Source organism: Seriola dumerili, unplaced genomic scaffold, assembly GCF_002260705.1.
Source record: "Seriola dumerili isolate Sdu_G_001 unplaced genomic scaffold, Sdu_1.0 BDQW01002667.1, whole genome shotgun sequence".
Taxonomy (NCBI): domain Eukaryota; kingdom Metazoa; phylum Chordata; class Actinopteri; order Carangiformes; family Carangidae; genus Seriola; species Seriola dumerili.
The window spans coordinates 183440-204609 of NW_019176922.1; the positions used below are offsets into that span (position 1 = coordinate 183440).

At 39.3% G+C, this 21170-nt stretch overlaps 1 protein-coding gene and 1 pseudogene across 1 annotated transcript; both read right to left on the minus strand.

The window, feature by feature from the left end:
* Positions 1 to 1607: 1607 nt before the first annotated feature.
* Positions 1608 to 12067, minus strand: LOC111239426 (major histocompatibility complex class I-related gene protein-like). Its single transcript, XM_022769305.1, has 8 exons — positions 11932 to 12067; positions 9702 to 9968; positions 5862 to 6140; positions 5076 to 5369; positions 4037 to 4135; positions 3716 to 3733; positions 3464 to 3536; positions 1608 to 3040 (listed from the first exon to the last, which is right to left on the minus strand). The coding sequence occupies exons 1-7, from the start codon at positions 11981 to 11983 to the stop codon at positions 3490 to 3492; spliced, it is 1056 nt and encodes a 351-aa protein (XP_022625026.1). The 5' UTR covers positions 11984 to 12067; the 3' UTR covers positions 1608 to 3040; positions 3464 to 3489.
* A 5921-nt stretch (positions 12068 to 17988) lies between these two features.
* The window catches only part of LOC111239436, a 10356-nt pseudogene continuing 7174 nt past the window's right edge, over positions 17989 to 21170 (minus strand).

The window sequence follows — 21170 nt, forward strand, 5'->3', positions numbered from 1 at the left end:
GTAAATAGTAACTGGTAAATAGTACTTTATATTTGTATCATATGATTTCTTATATAATTTACAGTATCAAATATATAGGTTTACAGTGCAGCAGTAAACAATAGGATTAGCTGTGATGTCACGTGTTTCCATGCAGAATTCAGCCCCACAGGTTTGACCCATGGAGGTTGTTGTGCTCCCCTTGAAAGAATCAGTACAATCAACTTAATATTCACAGGTCTGTGTCTGTGAGGAGCTGTTTCTTTCATTTGCTGAATGTGAAACTCAAATTACAAACGATTTAAAAAATACATCCAAAACCAAAGGATCATTTTTGGTCACAACTTAACAAACACACAAAACGTTCTCAGCTACATGAACAACTATATGATGAACCGGTACAGAAGCTGAGTGTAGCTCTTTGGGGTGTTTCATACTCTAGGTGTAACATACAGCACATTACATAGAACAATTTACTTGATTGGAGGAGCCACAGAACTGGAGAATTTCCTGACAGATGTCATCAGTTGCTAGGCAGATTTTAGTGCAACAGGTTTTTTTCAGGGGAAAACCAAAGCACCACTCTGAGTCTGGGTGTGTTCAACATGAGCAAGAGATGAGTGAATCAGCTCGACTTAAACATGTTGATGAAATACAAAAATATATTGTCCACATGCACAATGAGAAGCAGAAAGAAACATGAATTTCCCCTAGGGGATAAATAAAGTATCTATCTATCTATCTATCTATCTATCTCTAAACTCTATGTAGGCGGGTGCAGACGATTCTGAATGACCCACCATCCTGAACCCACACTGAAGGTTCAGGAGGCCAAACTGATTGAACCAGTGCAAAAATCTGTTTGTTTCATCCTCCATCAACATATTAAAATACAACAAGTTGGAAAACTATATCTGGTATATCTGGGTTTCTTCTATTTTTATATCTGGTTTTAATATTGAAACTATTGCCTTCTATTATTTGAACTGGTTTTACTACTGAAACTATTGTTTATCACCATCTACTACAGCTGGTTATAGAACTACTGCCCCACATTCACTTTGTGAATTTAGGTTTTGTGTACATTTGTATGTGTGATTTATGTATTTGTGTTTATGTGCAGTGAGATATTGTTGAGTGTGTAATGTGATGTAGGAGCTTGGAGCCCAAGACAAGTGTCCCTGCAGGACAAGAGTATAAACCTTACCTTACCAGTCCGTACCAGTGGTTTTACACTTCAGTATTCCCTCTATTTTCTGTTGATAAAACAGTAAAAGCTGCGTATGATAAACAAATAACTAAGAGAATCTACGTATATTATGTTAAGACCTTTCTTATTAGAGACACCAGCGAACCAGACATAAAGGATGCAAAATAATTTCACGAGGTCTTTAACAAAATCATCACTATCATTTTCTTGTCGTGTGTAAAATCAAATTTCCTCTTCAATTCTGTTTGCCTTAATAATTCAGTTCTTCCTGCTCTTTAGTTTCACATTTACAGGTCAGACATGTTCATTTAGCCTGAGACAACAGTGAATACTCAGGTAATACTCAGCCCTGTGGCTTCACTCACAGATGTGTAAGCATACACTGAGAAATCAAAGAAGACACGAAATCATACAGATGTGGAATTTTGGGGACTTTATTAAAGGAGCAAAACAAAAGTACAAATGCATGAAAAACCAACTTCATTAATATTCATTTCTATAACCCGACACAGGACGACATTTTGAGCGTCACTGTTCAATTTCTAAATGTTTGCAAAGCTGAGAGAGAAACAGTCCCTCGTCCCTGAACACCAACAGGAAATGTTTTCTATCGGTGCTGAGAATCTTAAAACATCCCACAGCCCTTTAACAATCAAGAATAAACTCAAAACATAATGTTTAAAACACATCTAATTATGGATAATATGGAACAAAAAACAATATACTCTTCATTCATTAAGATAGACATAAATTATTTTTCACTTCGGCCTGATTAGAATCTAAACGAAACAATATTTTAACTTTTATCAGTTTCAAAGAAATATACAAGCAAAATATATTTACACATGGAAATGGAAATAAATGCTGATGCTTGTGTTTTGTGTGTGTGTGTGTGTGTGTGTGTGTGTGTGTGTGTGTGTGTGTGTGTGTGTGTGTGTGTGTGTGTGTGTGTGTGTGTGTGTCTAGGAGTGATACCACCTATCATTGTATATGTAATTTGATGTTACTTCATGTGTAGTAATGAAGTAGTATATTTCCTGGAAACTAAATGAGTGACTGTTTAGAGATGCAGCAGTGACCAGATGGAAATATGTGTCAATTAAAGAGTTCATTCACCACAGTGACGCAAAACTCCATCCATCCAGTTTCTATCCTGCTGAGAGTCTGAGGGGCCTGGAGTCAGTCCCAGGCAGGAAGCCAATCACATGGTTAATCTCCATTTCATGTTGCATGTTTTTGGATGTTGCTGATTGATTCGCAGTATTGTGGTTTTATTCGACCAGGGAACCAGTTATCTCCAGGTGACATCATCATATCGCCAGACACTAGTGTATGTATTTGACAAGGGGAAAGCATGTACAGAGTGTGGATGTGTGTGTGTCTATATTTCTGTATATTTAGATTTGTATTATCAATATTGATTTTACAAGAAAACCCAACACCAGAAATATGAAAGTGTAAATATGGTGGGTTAGATTTAGATGAACACACAAATCTTAAATCCTAAATGAATTGTCTGTGTTTGAACACAGCTGTGACGCTTTCATTGATTTGAATATCAGTGTTTAATTTCGCCCCAGGTAAAGAAAAAATAATCATTTCATTTACCAATATCTAAGCAAATATTTTATCAGTGGTAATTCCACTTTTTCATTTTAAACTAAATGATCACCTTTTATTTTTGATATTTGTCAATTCATTTTTCTGTGTTCTCTTTATTCCAACCAATAGATTTCCAGCCCTGACTCTATAAATTTATGTTTTGTTGATGAATAATCAGTGGATTCCCAGTTGATGGAGGAGCATGTGGTGACACGGCTCCTTGATCCAGAGCTGAATGTCTCCATGAACCTGAAGAGACACAAAGAACAACGTTACATGAAGTGACTGTAAATGTCTGGAGAGTTCAGTTCCACAAAGCCACATATTTACATGTTGACAGTATCATCTGGACCTAAAACAGCCATGATACAGTCATTTAAGGATTAACATTATGTAAACTGAGTATTTACCTACTCTGCTTCTGCAGAAGATTAATACAACACTTTATCTGTCCCACTGGTCTGAAGGTTTCTGAGAGCATCTGTGTCTTTCTCAGAACCATCTCATTTAACTCAATATAAAACATCTGTGTAGAAAACCCATTTAAAGTTAAAGCTTTTCTTTACAACTACAACGTGTCACAGAAGTTTGACGGTGGATAAAGAAACAATTACATAAAGTTGTTTGGCACAAAGTTTAAAGCAGCTTTGTTGAACGTCTGCAGTAACTCACTGTGTTCAGGCTGGAGTGTTTGTTGCTCAGGCGCTTGGATTCAGTTGCTCCATGACCTCCGGGTTGCTCACAGCTGTAAGGTCAGAAACACACTGTTAGCCCACATCCTCCTCTGAACTGACTGTTTTACAAACAGCTGAAACTGCAGGAAACAGTCCTGAGAACGTCTTCAGCACAAAACACAAGAACCTTTTTACTCTACAGAGATCATGTGACATCACAGAAAACACAGTAGAAACAAGCGTTACTTACGAGATGGAGGACGCTTGGCTGAAATGAAAAGAAAATACAAATAATTTCAGTTGTTGCAGCTGAAAATACTAAAACTCAAACTGATACAGATCCCTTCTCCCTGTTGTTTAGATCTGACATTATTTCTTTTCCTGTAACCACTCCCTTCACCCATCATGCTTTAGTCACATGATCATCAGACTGTGGCTGTAAACCCTGCAGCTCTCACTGGTTGAAACACATTCTGTTTGGCTGGGAACTGAAGTTTGTTTCACTTTTAAAATCTGGATAAAGCATCAACTCAAAGTCTAAAATCAAAGAGTCTGTGGTTTGGTTTCTCACCACTCTTCTTTCTGTAGATGAAGAATCCAACAGCGCCGATGACGAGAGCGAGAACCGCCACTGCAGCGATGATGATGGCGATCAGGGGAGGGGACTTCTCTGTGGAGCAAAACACAACAAACCAATCACAACCTGTCGTGATGAAGCAGGTCAGAAGAGACGACCACACCACCTCCCTGTACAACGGCAGTTCAGTCTGTGTATACACACCATATGTTAGTTTGTCCTGGTGTTGTTACTCTCACTTTTCATCCCTTCTGGTCTGTAAATAATGAGTGTGTGTGTGATCATTTATCTGTGTGTGCTGTTGTTGTCTTTGTTTACACGTCTGTTCTTGTCACTGTGTGTGAGAACTATGAGACCTTCTGACAATCACAGTCACATTACTGTGAACAACTGGGCCAATAAACCTGAGTCTGACCCATTTACTGACAGATACATTTATATTCACCCAGTTATTACATCATTTACTCTCTATTCATCTTCTATAACTGACAAATGGTTGAGTCAGTGCAGTGGCTATAATCTCTAAATTGAGGTTAGACAATAATCCAAACTCAAACTTTGTCTGTTGATTCCTGCAGAAACCTAGAATTATATTTTTACAATGATTTCAGCTCTAGAATGAATTTATAAAGGTGGTAAATTTCAATGTAGAAAATAAAGAAAAAAATGAATAAAATCATGTTTAACTGTCGACATTGTTCTTGTATTAAAGTAACAGTCAACAAGCAGTACAGAAGATGTGGTGGACACGCACTTTAAAACTTCCACTTTAATCAGAAAGGAAACTTATTAGAAAGATATCAGTTGTTTTCCTGCATTTGTCAGAATCACATGATGATACTAAAGTGAGATACGTGTTGGTTTAATACTGATCCAGCCTGAAAAACATTTAAAACTGGATGAAAGAAACTGACCAAAAACCAAACAACATGAGAGAGAACTTCTCATCCTACACACACGACAATACATGAAGTGCAGGAATATTATAGTTAAACATGTTTCCCACCTTCATCACTTCTGATTCAAATCTTACCGTTGGTCTTGATCACTGATTTGTCCAGTTTGATGACGATGTCCTCCTTCACTCCAGAGAGCTGAAACACACAGTCGTACCTCCTCCAGTCTTCAGGTTTGACTGATGAAAGGTCAACACTCATCTGGAAGCTTCCATCAGGGTTGGGGAGGATCTCTCCTTGGTCCACGCCCTCATGAAGCTCCTCTCCATCTTTCCTCCAGGACATCGCAGCTCTGTGAGGGAAGAAACCTGTAGCGTGGCAGCTGACTGGAGAGGAGGGAGTCTTCTGGAGGAGAGACACTGAGGGAAGCTCTGGAGGGAGAAACAGAAAAACAGCTTGTAGTTTCTTATAATTTTCTGCACACTAACATTACCGTTCCTGTTTGATGGGATGTGTTTTGAATACTTTTGTTACACATTTTAATATATATGCCAAATGTAATTTTAAAAAAAGGTGTGGTGGGACAGAGGAAAAAGACAGATGAAGAAATGTGAGGAGGGAGAGAGAGAGAGGTTAGAAAGAGCGGAGGTGAAGAGACAGTGATGGAAAGACAGAGTGAAAGAGACACTGAGGCAGAGAGGAAGAAAAGTGGTGATAAATATGTAAGAGAGAGTGACAGAGAGAAAGTGGGGGAAAGGAAAGAGAGGTAGAGGTGAGAGAAAATGAGAGAAATATAAATGTGTGTAAACTGACACAGTCGGTCTCTGGATGTTGGTTTGTATTTATTGTTACTGTTGGTTAGAAACAGAGGAAACATGTGAAGACTGTTGTTCATGAAACTTCATCAGATCATGTGATTGTACCTGTTCTCAGCATAAGGATCCTCCCATAGTCCAAATACTTCTTCAGCCACTCAGGACAGATCTGGGCAAGGTAGTTCTTTCTGTATTCTAACTCAGCGTTGTCATGATTCCACTTGTTTGTAGTGATGACAGCCTGTGGTGTTGGAGCGATCCAGGTGTTTGTCTTCAAGTCCCATACTACAAAGTCTTCTCCATCATAGCCATACTGTCGAAAACCATCAACCTCTCCAGTCTCATCGTCCCACTCACAGCCGTACATCTTCTGGTAAACGTGGACTCCTGAGACAGAGACAGATATTGTTGTAAACAGACTGAGATCAGCACAGTCAGTCATTAACAGCTGATTTCACATCTTTACCACAGAGACACACTGATCCACACACACACCAACACACTTACAGCCAGTCACCATCTGAGCCATCTGTGTTTACTCCTAAGAGAGAGACAGAGAAGCAGAGGCTGCTGGGAAACTGAGTCCGATCCCAACACACACACACACACACACACACACACACACACACACTTACTAACCCACAGAGACACACACACACACTTTATCTACACCAGGGGTCTCAAACTCCCGGCCTCTCTACATCCGGCCCGCGACTTGACGTAAAAAATGAAATGCAATTTGGCCCTTCAAGTTTATTTTTATTTATTTGTTTTCCACAATCAGGACAATAATTTCACGTGCAATTTAATTTATAAAAACTATTCCAATAAAATTAAAAAATCCAAAATGATCTCAAGGGAAGAGCTGGCGACGAGAAGCGCAGAAGAACAAGAAAAGTTAGTAGCAGAAGAAGCCGAAGACGTCGCTCTCCAAACGTAAAAGCAAAGTGGATGACGAACACAGACAATTTCAAGAAAGATGGACATTGGATTATTTTTTTTGTTGAGTTCAGTGGAAATGCCATCTGCCTCACATGTAAAGAGAAACTCGCCGTTCTTAAGGAATATAATACCAAGCGACATTACGCGAGTGAACACAGAGAGCGTTGTGACAAACAGGGGAGAGGACAGGAAGCAGCGAGCCGAGCAGCTACACAGAGGACAGCTATCCCAGCAACAACTTTCCCCACAAAGCTGCTGAGGACGCGGATGCTGCCGTAGAAGCAAGTTACGCGGTCAGTGAATGAATCGCCGAGGCGGGAAAGCCGTTCACCGAGGGGCAGTTTCTGAAGGACTGCGTGCTACGAGTTGCTGATATTCTGTGTCCCGAAAAGAAAAGCCTGTTTAACAACCTTTCCCCCGTCGGCACACGCTGTGGCAGAGCGGATTAACGGACTCTCAGGTGATATCTATGAACAGTTACGGGACAAAGCTCCAAGTTTCACTGCATTTTCACTGAAATTGCACCAACTGTTAAAATGTGGCTTCAAAGCTAGAGCTCTTTTTGTGTTATTCAGTGTGAAGACAGTGTGAACAGAAGTGCAGTCCGTTAGTTCATGAAAGGCTTTGATTAGTCATTTAAGAATGAGGCCAAAAACATTTGCACTCACTGTTAATTTCATAGTTTTGTATTATTATCAAACAATGTTTGAAAATAAACCAAGTTCTCAGAAATATTTCTGCTTTTTTTTTGATACCCGAACACTGAAGTGCCCCCCCCACTGAGATGACAGGGCCAGCAATGGCCCCCAGCTCATTTGAGTGTGAGACCCCTGATGTTCATGTGACCTGCAGGAACACACACACACACACACACACTTTATCTTTATCTATTTATCATTATTTTACTTAATCAGTCTACCATTCACTAATCTGAACTCTTCATGTTGCTTCTTTTGTTCGACTCAGTTATTTAATTTAAAATGACAAAAAAAGAAATTCTCAGATGTAAGAAAGTGGAATCACCTTTTTTTGTCTTTTCTGCTCGATAAAAGACTTCAGTGATTATTTGATGATCAGAATTGTTGACGATTAATCTGTTGATCAAATAATCAATGAACTGATCCAATTTTTCAGCACTAAATAAATGTATTACGCCATAGACACTGTGCTTAAGTAAAGTGAATCTAATCTAACGTGTAATTCTTCTATATATGAATTATCTGGTGAACACACTGTGGTCAGTGCAGTAAAATAAATCTCATCTGTTGTTCTACTTTAACGTATCAGACAGGAGTGAAAATGTCCACAAGTTCAGAGACGGAGGAGAAATCTTCAAATCCTTCCTTTTATCGACCAACACTGAACAGTGTTTCATTTCTAATCATCTACAACAAAGAGACAAACTTCATTCTAATATTTGAGAAACAGGAGCCTGAAAAACATCTGACATGTTTTACCTGATGAAACAGGATTATCTGATCATCACTATTATTGTCAGTTAATTCTCTGCTGATCAGCTGATGGATCAATCCACTGATGGTTCCAGCTCTATAACACACTCTTAGAAGGAGCGTGTTGAAAATGTACACAATGAGTGTGTAGTACTTTCTTTCACACACGCTGAGTCAGTTTTAAATCAGACTGTGTTGGATGAACCGAGCTGCTTTTAAACACACACACACACACACACACTTCTGTGTATATTTAAAATGAACAGCGTGTGTGTGTTGGTTCATTCGTTGTTCTCTCAGTGAACGGGAGCTTCGCTGTCAGTTCCTCCCTCCCTCACTCGGCCCCGATGGGTCACATGACTGACAAACCTCCTGCCTGTGCTGTGTGATTATCACGGCTGGAGTCACCAGTTAACACAACAACACAGCGAGCGGCACACGGAGCCTTTATCTTATTCTTTATGTTTCCACTGACGGAGAGCAGAGGACTGACACTAACGTCTGCTCATGTTGATTCTCAAGGAAACATCTACTTGATTCACCTTTTCTCCGCTGTGATTCACGTTGTTTCATTCATTCAGCTGCTCGCTCCTGTTCATTTGTGCGCTGCTTGGTTTGTAACTCTCTTGTTAAATGTAAAGTTTTCCCTGTGAGGTCGGTGTTGGGGACATTGGGCCGAGTCGGTGAGCTGACGTCACACTTCCTGTTAGCTCTGACGTCACACTGACGTCGGCGTTGTTTTCCACCACTCTGTGTGTTTTTATTGTTCATGGTGTTTAAAGTATTACATAAGCAGAGCCACGAATGAGCTCAAATGAAGCCTGAAGAAGAAGAAGCAGCGAGCAGCTCTTGGTGAAGCTAGCGCAGCCATCTGGCTCAGGACCGTGTGATGGAGGTGGAGCTAAACTATGGAGGCATTTCTTCTGGACTCACAGTTTGACAGTGAGTTTAACTGAACTGAGCTGTTCAGTATTTCTCTTGTTGATTTGTTATCAGTTCAGTTAGTCACGGTGAGTCGAGCTAACGCTCACTGACGTTGCATTGTAGCTGCTTTTCTCTTAACTAACAAGCTAACGTAGCTGAAGACTGTAGCTTGATGTGTCTGACCCAGTTACTGTCAGCTTGTCTTTAAATAACTTATGTCTTGGTTTCAAACGGGTTTATATTTCTCATAGTCAGGAGGAAACTGTTGCATTGAGTTAGTGGTTTTTCCTCCGGCCTCAGCATGTGTTGACTGTTAGCTGCTAAAACTCACACCTGTATATTATAAGAGTGTGAAGAGGACGTGTGTGTGTGGAGTAATGCTGGTTCACCCTCTCTTCAACCTCACCTGCTTCACATCAATTTCTTTTTTAATTAAACATCAATATAATAACACTAGAGTATGTTGGATTGTCAAAAGACTGTTTTAACTCAATATTACTATCTATAAAGGTAATGTTCAAATAATGCTGATGAATCACTGGATCCTGCTGCACACAGGTGGATTGGGGTTATTAAAATATATGATGAAAATATGAATAACACTGTTTAGAGGTGAAAAGTGAGAACAAACCTCCTGTTTGGTTGAAGCGCTGCTTTACAGTTTCAATGTTGGCTTTGAAGGATGGCTGGGTATCCATACAGATCTGAGATTGCCGGCCCCAGTATTGTGGATCATCTGCTGTGATTTTGTTCATCCAGTCTTGTTTGGGTACTGCTCTCTTAATGTTGCTGTCACAGATATCAGTCTGAACTTCATCAACCAAACCAACGATCACAAACTCTGGAAAGTTTGGGACTCCAGAAGATGCAGTGTAGAAATACTTAAGAGAGTGAGTCACTGTAAGAGAAATTTAAAATTCATGATTACAGGTTTGTTCATTACAGGTGTCAAATTCAAAACAGTTATTTTCAAAAATAAAAATACATTTACATACAAATTCTGGCTAGGGGTGGGCGATATGGCAAAAATATCATATCACGATTTTTTAAAAATAAAATCACGATTTCGATTTTATCACGATCTTAAATTGGAAAAAGAAAAACAGACAATTTAGACCAAAGAACCTTTCTTAACAGATTTTATTTTAAATAGTCGCAGTTTTGCCTGCATGTGCAAACAACGTAAAGTTTAAGGTAAACAACAACAACATTCTGGTTCGTTGTGTTACCACCCGACGTGCGAACGGTTTCTGTGCAAACTTTGCAGATTACATTTGCTTGCGCTTGATCAGTTGCGGAAAATCCAAACCAATTCCATATAATGGAGGTGGAATTTTTTTTAGCGACCGACTCCGTTTGGCTTTCAGCCATCGCTCTCCATGTGCTACCGCTACACACACAAACAAGGAGGCGGGTAGGAAAGTGCATCACTGCCCGTAATTCGCTATGATTGGTCGGTCAGGTTGACGACGTCAATACGTCTGGTGCGTCGGTGCATCAGCATAGAACTGCAAATTATAGAATGTGCCCTAGACGATCCCACGATCTCTGCAGTTTGAAAGATCGTCTTCACGTTGTAATCCTTCACGATCTAATATCGTCATATCGCCCACCCCTAATTCTGGCCCATAAACTTTACTATTATATGATGATGCCTTGTCTTTAAAAATTTATTTCAGAAACAAAACATTAAATAAGTCAGATATTTAGGTCATGTAATTATGTACCTGACTTTCTTCTAAGCATTTTGTAATTCGTTTTTACTATAAACTCTTGTGATGACCTCTGGGTCCTCTTGGGGTTTGGTTGTACCATACAAATCTGTCTGTCAGGTAGCTGACTGGGGTATGTGGAACACATGTGGCACAGAGTGTGTTCCAGGATACATAAGTCTGGGCTGCAAACTAACCATTCTCTCTCTGGTCGTCTCCACAGGCACACCACATTTTGGGTTTGGTTATGTTGCCTTAGTTCAATCAATTTGTTCTGCACCTCACAACACCTGCACCCACATTCCTTGCACACCACACATCACTGACTTTACTGATTACCATGCAAAGATTTAATATGACACTTTAATTTGGTTCAATTCGTTTTTAATCAAATAACCTGTAAATACCTGTTAACCATATTGTATCTCCCTTTTATTGTGGCCAGAACACTCTGGATGTGATTGATTTTAAATTTATTTTCTATATTTAACTGACTAAAACTTCTTCTATTTCATTATATTATAATCGGCCCCCAACAAACAAACCAAACAGTGGAATTTTCTGAGGATTGAACATTTTAAAATATTATATAATTTAAGAAAACAGATCAGACAATAGCAATAGGACAATATGAACTTACGTTTCATGTTCAGTAGGTTGTTTGTTATTTTTCATATACATTTTTCACACTAAATAAAACTAATAAAACTACTGACACTGAGCATGCCATTCAGAGCGCACAACTTTTTACATAAGACATGAACAATAAAGATTCCAATTGTCAAGTGCATAATGTGTAGTTGTGGATAAGAAACATTTTATCTTAATGCCCCCTTTTTATCTTATTTTCATGTTTTCAATATTTATCTGACAGTGTGTTGGACTTTTCTCTGCGTTGGGACCGTATCGATCTCAATGATCCTGATAAAGTAAAATAAGAAGAGAAAAGACACTTTTCAACTGCCTTTTTCAAGAATAGAATATTTGCATTCCTTCTTGCCATATCAAGTATCAATACCATGAACAGGCTGGATTTACTAACTTGAAATTTAAGATAATGAGTTTGTTACTTTGGGTCTTTACATCTCTGCAAGGAAGACCTGGGACTTTTCCTTTTATAGTTAAACAATTTAAACATGTGTAACTCACCTGCCGCCGCGCCGTGTATTCCCAGAAGAAGCAGAAAAATCAAGGTCTTCATTGTGACAGAGAGGATTTCAATCTTTGATACAAATGTAACTAATGCGTTTCTTTGTCCAGAGAAAGACACACTGTGTTTTCAGCTCCAGCACTAGAGCACAACTCAGGGGAAGATATGGAGCTGTCGAACTTCAACCTTCATCTGAGCCAATGAGAATTTAGGCTGAGCATGTGCGTCACTTAAATCTGGGTTAAACTGACTGACTGAGGTTACAAACGAAAGTGAAAGTAAAATCTTCTCATTTCAGCCTGTGACAGAGGACGGAGGCTGAGAGGAGACACTTTATTTTGGTTTGTCACTTTGTTCACATATGACAGGAGTGTTATAACTTAAACTGCTCACACTCTGTAAATGTTTTATAGACTCATGTGACGTGATGAGCAGAGATGTAGATCTTTTCTGAGAGGTCAGAGGTCACTGTGAGCTACAGATCAGATACTCTGGAGCTTGTGTGGAGACAGCAGCGTCTTTTTCTTCTTCTTTTGTTTTGTGTGACAGTTCTGATTAAAATGTCAACATCAAACAAACAAATCCAAGTGTTGTTGTCTTGATGTTACAGGGAATAAATGTGGTGAACTGCTCCCTCCAGTGGTTCAACCCTCCAGCTGACGTGCAGCAGTACAGTCTCTCAGTGTGGACTGTGGAGGACAAACACAAGAACTAACAGGGGGTTTATTTCAGATGATCAGTTTGCAGTAATATCTGCTCATTAAAAGAGATGGAGGAAACATCTGATATTCTTTTAAAGTCCATTTCCAATAAGATGTTTTGTTGAGTTTCAGGCGTGCACATTAGTGTCGGCACAAATCAGACCTACTGTCAGGACAGACCATAGAACAACACGACACAGTGAACATGAAGCAATAATTTACTCCAGTGTTTCACTTTTCAAATGAAAACCAGAAGGAAAGAAATAAAAGACAAAGGTCAGCTGGGCTCTGTGCTACAGGCTAAATGCTCCTGGACTGACTGGAGCTGTGAACGCTGCAAACTGCTGCAACAAGAGAAATCCAACTCCACTGTTGATGTTTGAACCAGGTTTGAACACCTGATGCTGCTTTTCATTTTGCTGCTGCTGTGGCAGAGTTTATCATCACTTTAGAAAATGTTAGGAAATCTAGATTGAACTGAAAAACCAAACAGAGATTGAAGTCAGAGCCTCTGTTCTCAGCTCTTCAGTATCAGTCGTGACTGTTACACAAACAGAGCAACATGCGTCACATCTTTTCTCCAGGTGTAAATGTTGTATTTAAATAGTTAGTGACGTGGAGGCTTGAGCTCCGGTTGATGAAGGCTCTTCCTGCTCACTGCTGATCATCACCTGATCCGTGCACGTTGTTGTAAAAATTGTGCGTGTTGCAACTGCTCTCAACTTTCACCTTTATTAATGACTATAAGGCTAAATGTACAGTACTTACATTATAACTAGAACCTGTAGTACTCTGTCATAGTTCCTCATATTATTGAAAATGATCAAAACATCTAAATGTAAAACCCTGAATAATAAAGAATTATAAAGTGAAAGACAGAGGAGTCAGTCATGGGACAGATTATATATCTTTATATAGATTATATATCTTCCTGTAGTAGCTACATGTTCTTCAACAGACCACAGCAAACAGTGACGCAGGGTGTGATGGTGGTGCAGTCAGTGTTGCCAGGTGTGTTACTGTTATCATATCTGTAAATGACTTCTTACTCTCTCAATGTACCATAATATCCATGGGTCATAGTTCAATGTTTTTTCCATAACAGTGAAACGCTGTGGAGCTGATTTAGGCCCCAGGCTGATTATTCATCATTTATGACACTATGACAACAATCCGTTACAGAGAACTGACTCTGGATCTGCTATGAATTATCCAATCACATCTCTCTTCAGTCAGCTGTCCGCTTACAACCTCTTTCACACTTGTTGCTATAGTTTCTGTTATTTTCTATAGTTTATCCTTCTTGTATGGGTTTAGCTGTCAAATGGTTTCATGTGGTTCTTGTCAGGTTTTGTTTGGTGCTGTTTACGCTATGAAAGTGCTACAGCTCTAAAGTCTTTGCTTGTACACTCGGATGCTTAGTGATACATAAATGCATTGTGAACTGGGGCACACTCCTCGGTCTTCAGGCATAGATTCTGACATGTTGTTGTTTCTGGCTCCTGATAATGCTGGGTACAACAGACCTTAAACTCAACCAGAGGTCAGAGGTCAGTCAAACTTTGCGTCACAACAATTTCCACTTTAAACTTGTGGAAAAGCACTGCTGCCTCTTTTAGTTGAAAGGGGTAAATATCACAGCTGGTGTGTGGTTGTGTATTTTGCACGAGGTGTGGAACAGACGTACGGAGGACGATGAAGAGACGGAGTGAAGAAAGAAAGGAAGCAGCAGAGAGAGAAAGAAGAAAAAGTAATTAGTGCTGTTCAGACCTTGCACAATGTTTTGTAGGTTAATGTGATGTAATGAGCAGAAATGTATTAATTTGGGGTCAGAGGTCACTGTGAGCTGCAGATCAGTCACTCTGGAGCTTGTGGGGAGACAGCAGCATCTTCTTCTTGTTCTTTTGTTCTGTACGAGCGACCTGTGACTGAACAGCTCTGAAATATCAACAACCAATATTTAGATTTATTTTTAACAATCAGTAATACCATCTGATTATAAAATAAGATTTAAAAAGCAGCTTATCTATATACAGTAAGTTCATATACAGCACATGAAGCTATTTTTATTATGTTTAACATAACGCATTAATTTAGGTCTACACGTTTATTGTGGCACAAAATACTTAAAATGTGAGAACAGATGATATAACATGCAGTAATTTCCAATCTTTGTTCAAACTTTTATTTTGAAATAAAAACAAGTTACGAAATAAAACCAAAGCAGAAAATGAGCCTGTGAACTTGTTAAACACAGACATCAGATCAGTTCAGCTCCGTCTCACAAGCTGATTCCTCCTGATCTGATATGAAGCTGTGTTCACTGAAGTTTGGAAATTTCATTCCACTGTTGATGTTTTGACTCCTGAGGCTGTTTTTCACTTTACTATTGCTGTTACAGTGAGATGAGATGAAGAAACAGACAAGTTAATACTTTGTGAGAAACAAACATGATTTACAGTCATGGCCATACAGGCACCACTGAGGACACTGAGGTTGTGTCCCTCAGGATATTTTTGTAAGTTTTAGGGTTTTAGCAACCTGCCTGTTAAAATACACGGGGGGTGGGGAGTAAGTTTTAGACTGATTCCAGTATTTTTAGACTCAGTACATTTAAAGTTCACTGCTTTTAACTCAACAAAGTAAATAAACAGAGGATTCAGTATTTTCCCACCAGAGTTTTATTCTAGGCAGTGAGAGATGGCTTTTATTTGAAACATCTTTTATTTCCAGGAAGGTTTCTTGGTAAGAGCTTTATAATCTGATGATAGAAAATTTACTGAGATTATCTATTGAGTGAGTTTATAAGCAGTTTGTCATGCCCTCTGCCTCCCAGTCCTCTCCCCCTCTCTGTGCAGGTTGCTAATTGCTGATGCCGGTCGGCTGTGCTGGAGTGCCCAGGTGTCACTGATTGCTGTCTGCTGCCTCAGCCTACTTAAGCTCCCTGCGTCAGTCAGTCAGCGCTGGATTGTAGACTCAGCTACCGAGTTAGTTCCGTCTCCAGCTCCTGAAAACTTATTCTAGTTGTCTCCATTCAGTCTGCCGTATACCCATTCTAACCTGTTTCTCTTCTGCCCAGGATCACCTGCACTCCCACCCGGCCTCCAGCTTCCAGATCCCCGGCCCGGCTCAGCTCTCCTGCCTGCCACACTCCTCCAGCCATCAGCCGCCTCATCATCTGTCCCTTCATCTGCCCCGCACCTTCTCTAACAATAAAACTCTTTTAACCGCCATCTGCCTCCAGTCTCTGCCAATTGAGTCCACCTACCTGGTCTGTAACAGTTGTTGATTTCCAGAGGCAACTATATTGGTAATATTTTGTTTTATTTACTTGATTTAAATTCTAACATCTTGTTCAAATTTTTGTAAAACTGTTTTTTAAAAGGTTATAAAACTTACATTTTACTATATACATTACATTTTACTACATATATATATATATATATATATATATATATTTAACTTGACTTGTTTCTCACTGTAAATGGGACTCTTCATGAACAGACAGAAAATGCCAACAAAAATAAAAACATTTGAACTTCTACAGCTCTGTGACAACACAACAAACTCCATCTGCTGATGAACACTGTGTGGTACAGTCGAAAGCTCAGGAACAAGCCAGTTAATGGACCTTGGGTTGAGATTGTTTTGTCAAATTGTTTCCAAGGTCATAAATGTGCTGTCATGGTCAAATGTATTATTCACAATTATTGCATGAACATAACAATTTCCTGTATGTCACATCTTTTTATAGACACTGATGGCCTTGTTGCCATGACAGTCTCAGCAGCAGTGAAAATGAAAATCATCAAAATTCAACAATCAATACTCAAATCTCAGTGTTTGAGTAATGAATTCATAAATAAAGAATCAAACATCAAAGACCAGACAAAGAAAATGATTCAGTCATGAATTATGTCAGTATGTCTGTAAAAATTCAAAATCCAAATCAGACAGCAGGTCGTGTGACAAATACTCAAAATATCATGACATATCAGTACACAGTCTGATTTATCATGATATTAACAATCTGACACAAATGCGTTAAAGAGGCGGAGCTGTCGTCCTGAACACTGACGTTCACACTCTGAAATGTTTTTCAGTTTTATCAGTTTAAATCTGCTGGACATTGAAATATTCACACGTTCATGTTGCTGTGTGTCAAAAATACTGAGACTCTCTGCCACATGTTTCATCTGAAGTGCTGATAAAACTCTGTGAAAGTGATAATACTTCACAGTGCAGTGAATAAATACAGCACAGGTTTGATTCCTGATTCCTTCCACAAGTACATTTACCTCCTCAGTTACTCAGGTATCATGACTTATCACAGATGTGTATCGTACACTGCCTCAGATCTCCTGTGTTGTATCATGAGTTACACTCTGACTACCAGCCACAGCTAGAGCATTACTGTAGGTTATTATTATTATACTTATCTGCCCTTTCATATGCTGCTGTTCTCTGTCAGTCATGTGAATATGAGATCCTCACTTGCAGCTCAGTCTGTCTGATATCCAGCACGTCATAAATCTGTCACCTTCTTCTTTATCCAGCTCATGTTTCCTCCCTCTCTCAGTTAAACTATGTTGGGTGGGTCAGAGGTCAGACTCAAACACAGATCAGGGTCCTATACAGCTGGGACAAAGTCAGTCTTGATGCAGGACATTTCAGCACTGTGAGGTTTGCACTCTGGTTGCAGCTCTTCCTCTTCTCTGCATCAAAGCATCAGCTGATCACAGTTTGTCTTTCAAGAGGAGTCAAAGGTGTGACAGCTCCCCCTCTGGACAGATCATGTACCTTAACCTGAGCTGATGACAGGAAGTCACCTGGGGATGTCACCTGACTTTGTGATGGTGTCAGTTTCTCAGATTACACACCAAAACCCAGCAACTCCCCATGTGCAATGATTCACACACACCAACTGTGAAATATTCCCTATCTGCCACTAATGTTTAATATCTATTTGTACATGCTATACTATCTATTATTCATCTTTTTCAATTCTGAGTATTTGTTCTTTTTTCTACTGTTCACTTGCTGCTTTAACACTGCAAGTTTCCCCACTGTGGAACTAAAGGATCTTATGTTCTCGTCTTAATTAATGACTCAGGTCAAATGTATTTATCAAACTGGAAACATTTAAGTCAGATAAAGTCCAATAGAAATATAATTAGAGTCAATTAAATGCTGCTCTGTTCTTGAAACCTAAAGAATATAAGCTGAATGCCTTTTATGTTATTAAAGAAATTAAGACGTGACTCTTAACTGGGTTTTCAGAAGCATTTTATTCATTTATAAAACCCTAATCTGTAAAAGTTTAAGTAGCAAATATCACTGCAACACACACACACACAATTAAAGTGACAGAACAGATCCCAAAGAAAGAGACAGATAAACAGAACCCAAAAAACTCTTACAATAATTACACTAGACACTAGATTATAAAATCATTTTTATCTACACATAATTTGTACCTGGAGTCATTTCTAACAAACAAAATCCAGTTGACCACAGAAGAATAGCTGACAGTATCTTCTTGTAGACCGCACTAAAACAGCTGTACAGATGAGAGATCGTTTACACACCATCAATGAGAGATTTAAACGGCTGTACAATGAAATAACAGTGGACGGAGAGACACCAGCATCCCAGCAGAAGTGTGTTCAACCTAAGTCTCCTTCACTTTAACTCTGTCAAACACTGGAATAGAAAACAAGGACAAATTTAGTTCAAGGTCAATGATAAATCCAAACACGTATTGTTCATTCATTAACAAACATGGCCGTGGCTCTCTGCTCTTCTTTCTCTCTCTCCTGGTGTCTTTGGTCTCCTGTAGCTGCTGCAGTGATCCCTCTCCACAACACATCTGCAGAAGCAGCTGGAGGGCAGCATCTGTTCTCTCCAGATGTGATTTAGTCATTAAGTGTTATAGGAATACCTGTGCCCGCTCCGACTGTCACACATTTAACAAAAAAAAAAAACACACCTGTGTGTACCAGCAGTGGCGGCACAGTGTGTTCACAGGACTGAAGCAAGAACGCAGGTAAAGAGTGTGAATGATGATCAAAGATGAAACTATCAGAAATTAAAGCACATTTCACCAATTCCATTTTCTTGATATTGTGTCTGTTGTTGTCATTTAGAAGCAGAAACTCAGACGTTGATGGTAAAATCATTGGTTGGTTTTCATCATCATCCTCTGATCTTGGCCGCTCTCCTGTCGAGGCAGATTAACAAACAAGGAGAAATATTGCAGCTGTTAGTTTTTATACAGAACCGTCGCTCTCCTTTCACTTTACGTCCGACACATCTGGATCATTTTCCTGTAGTTTTACTGACTAACTTCTTGAATGTAAAACATCAGCTGCGTCACAACAACATGTCTAAATGTGATTTGACCTGAAAAGACAAGAGTATTATACTGAGCTAACATGATGAAGTACTCACTGTGATCAGTTAGGAACTGGAGCTTCAGCTGATGACGATGAAGTGTCTGAAGCTGCAAAGAGAAAAACTATTTCATTAGTGACAGATGACGAATGTCTCATTTTCTGACTCACTGACTTTTTAATATTTTTCATGATTTTAATAGAAAGCTCAAAAGTAACATCCAAATATTACAAAACAAAGCAAAACCTATCACATATGATAACTGATGATACTCACTGCTGGCACGTTTAAACCCTGGAACAGAGGAAACAGTATCACAGTTATTATTATTCAGAAAGTATTGAAGGACAAAAAGACACAGCAGCAGCATCTGTATCACTATTACACCCCCACCCCACCCCCGACTGTGCTGTCAGAATAAAGGCAAAAATGCCCCCGAAAAATTACCGTAAAAAAGAGAACACGAACACATACACAATGCCACAGATGTGCAGTTAGATACAGCTGTGAAGTAAAAAACAGCCTTTATGACACGTGAAACAATCTTTTGTTCTTCACCTCCTTGTCTTTCATTGCGTCTTCTCCAGATGAGGAATCCAGCGGTGCAGACTGCCAGGACGAGCAGCACTCCAACAACAACTCCAATGACAGCAGCAGAGGGGAACTCTGAAGAACCAGGAACCACATCAGGACATTCACACTGTTTATCTGACTGTTGAACCACTGGAGGATCAGGTTGAGTTTATGAACACAACTTCAGCTATTGGAGTGTTTGAAGAGGATCACNCGTCTTCTCGAGATGAGGAATCCAGCGGTGCAGACTGCCAGGACGAGCAGCACTCCAACAACAACTCCAATGACAGCAGCAGAGGGGAACTCTGAAGAACCAGGAACCACATCAGGACATTCACACTGTTTATCTGACTGTTGAACCACTGGAGGATCAGGTTGAGTTTATGAACACAACTTCAGCTATTGGAGTGTTTGAAGAGGATCACAAGAATAAGACACAATGGATCAAGCAGTGGTGGGAGTTAGAACAGTCATGTTTTACTGGGATCTCACTTTGTTTTGTGATGTAACTCATGACTGTTTGATTATCAACATTACATTATAATCATTGACCTGCTAAAAAGTGAAGACATGTTATCTTTGATGGCTGTAATAGTCATTACAGTACAGTTACTAAAGAACAAGATGGCAGAGGGGGTTTGATGTTTTATCAAGTTGAATTACTCATCACGCCACATGCACCACGTAAAGGTAAAATGATCTGCATCAAATCTAAGTCGTGTTCAGCTCAGAATCAACGTTCAGTGGCAGAAAGAAAGAAAGTCCAACAAGCAAAACGTTGCAGCACTTGATTAGAAAACACGTTAATATTAAACTTGCTAAAAAAGAGTTTTGTTCCATCACAGATCGTGATCAAATCAGTTTTGGAGCGGCTGTAAAGTAAAGCAGGAAGTAATGAAGTGAGTGTCAGGCTGCACATCGGAGGAAGTGCTGCTCCTTACACTGAGATAACCTCTGACCTTTACTAATAACAGGTAATGATTTATATGACATGTATAAACTGATGCAAAAGGAAATAAACAAATCATGGGATTGCATTCCTCATTGAATAATAAAGTAAAGTCTCAGTCTTTAGACGTTAGTGAGAAGTAATGGATTATTTGTTGCAGTAACACTGAGAAGAAGTTTGGTTTCCTTTGATACAGATAAAAAGCTGAACAGCTGATGAGATTTGGACTCACTCTGTCACGATCAGGAAATATTTAACAGCACATAAAAGGTTAATGAATTAGGAAATAGATGAATTACATGTTTTAAATAAAGTTCCATTTCATCTGAACATCTGGAAAAATAAAACAGATTAAAACCTTCTCATGAAACTTTCCAGTGTCAGAAGAAACAAATCTAGATGAAAAAAAAACAGTTGACCTGGACGACAGAAACTAAAATGACACACAGAGACACAGAGACACACAGAGACACACAGAGACACACAGACACACAGAGACACACAGACACACAGAGACACACAGACACACAGAGACACACAGAGACACACAGAGACATAGAGACACACAGAGACACAGAGACACACAGAGACACAGAGACACACAGAGACACACAGAGACACA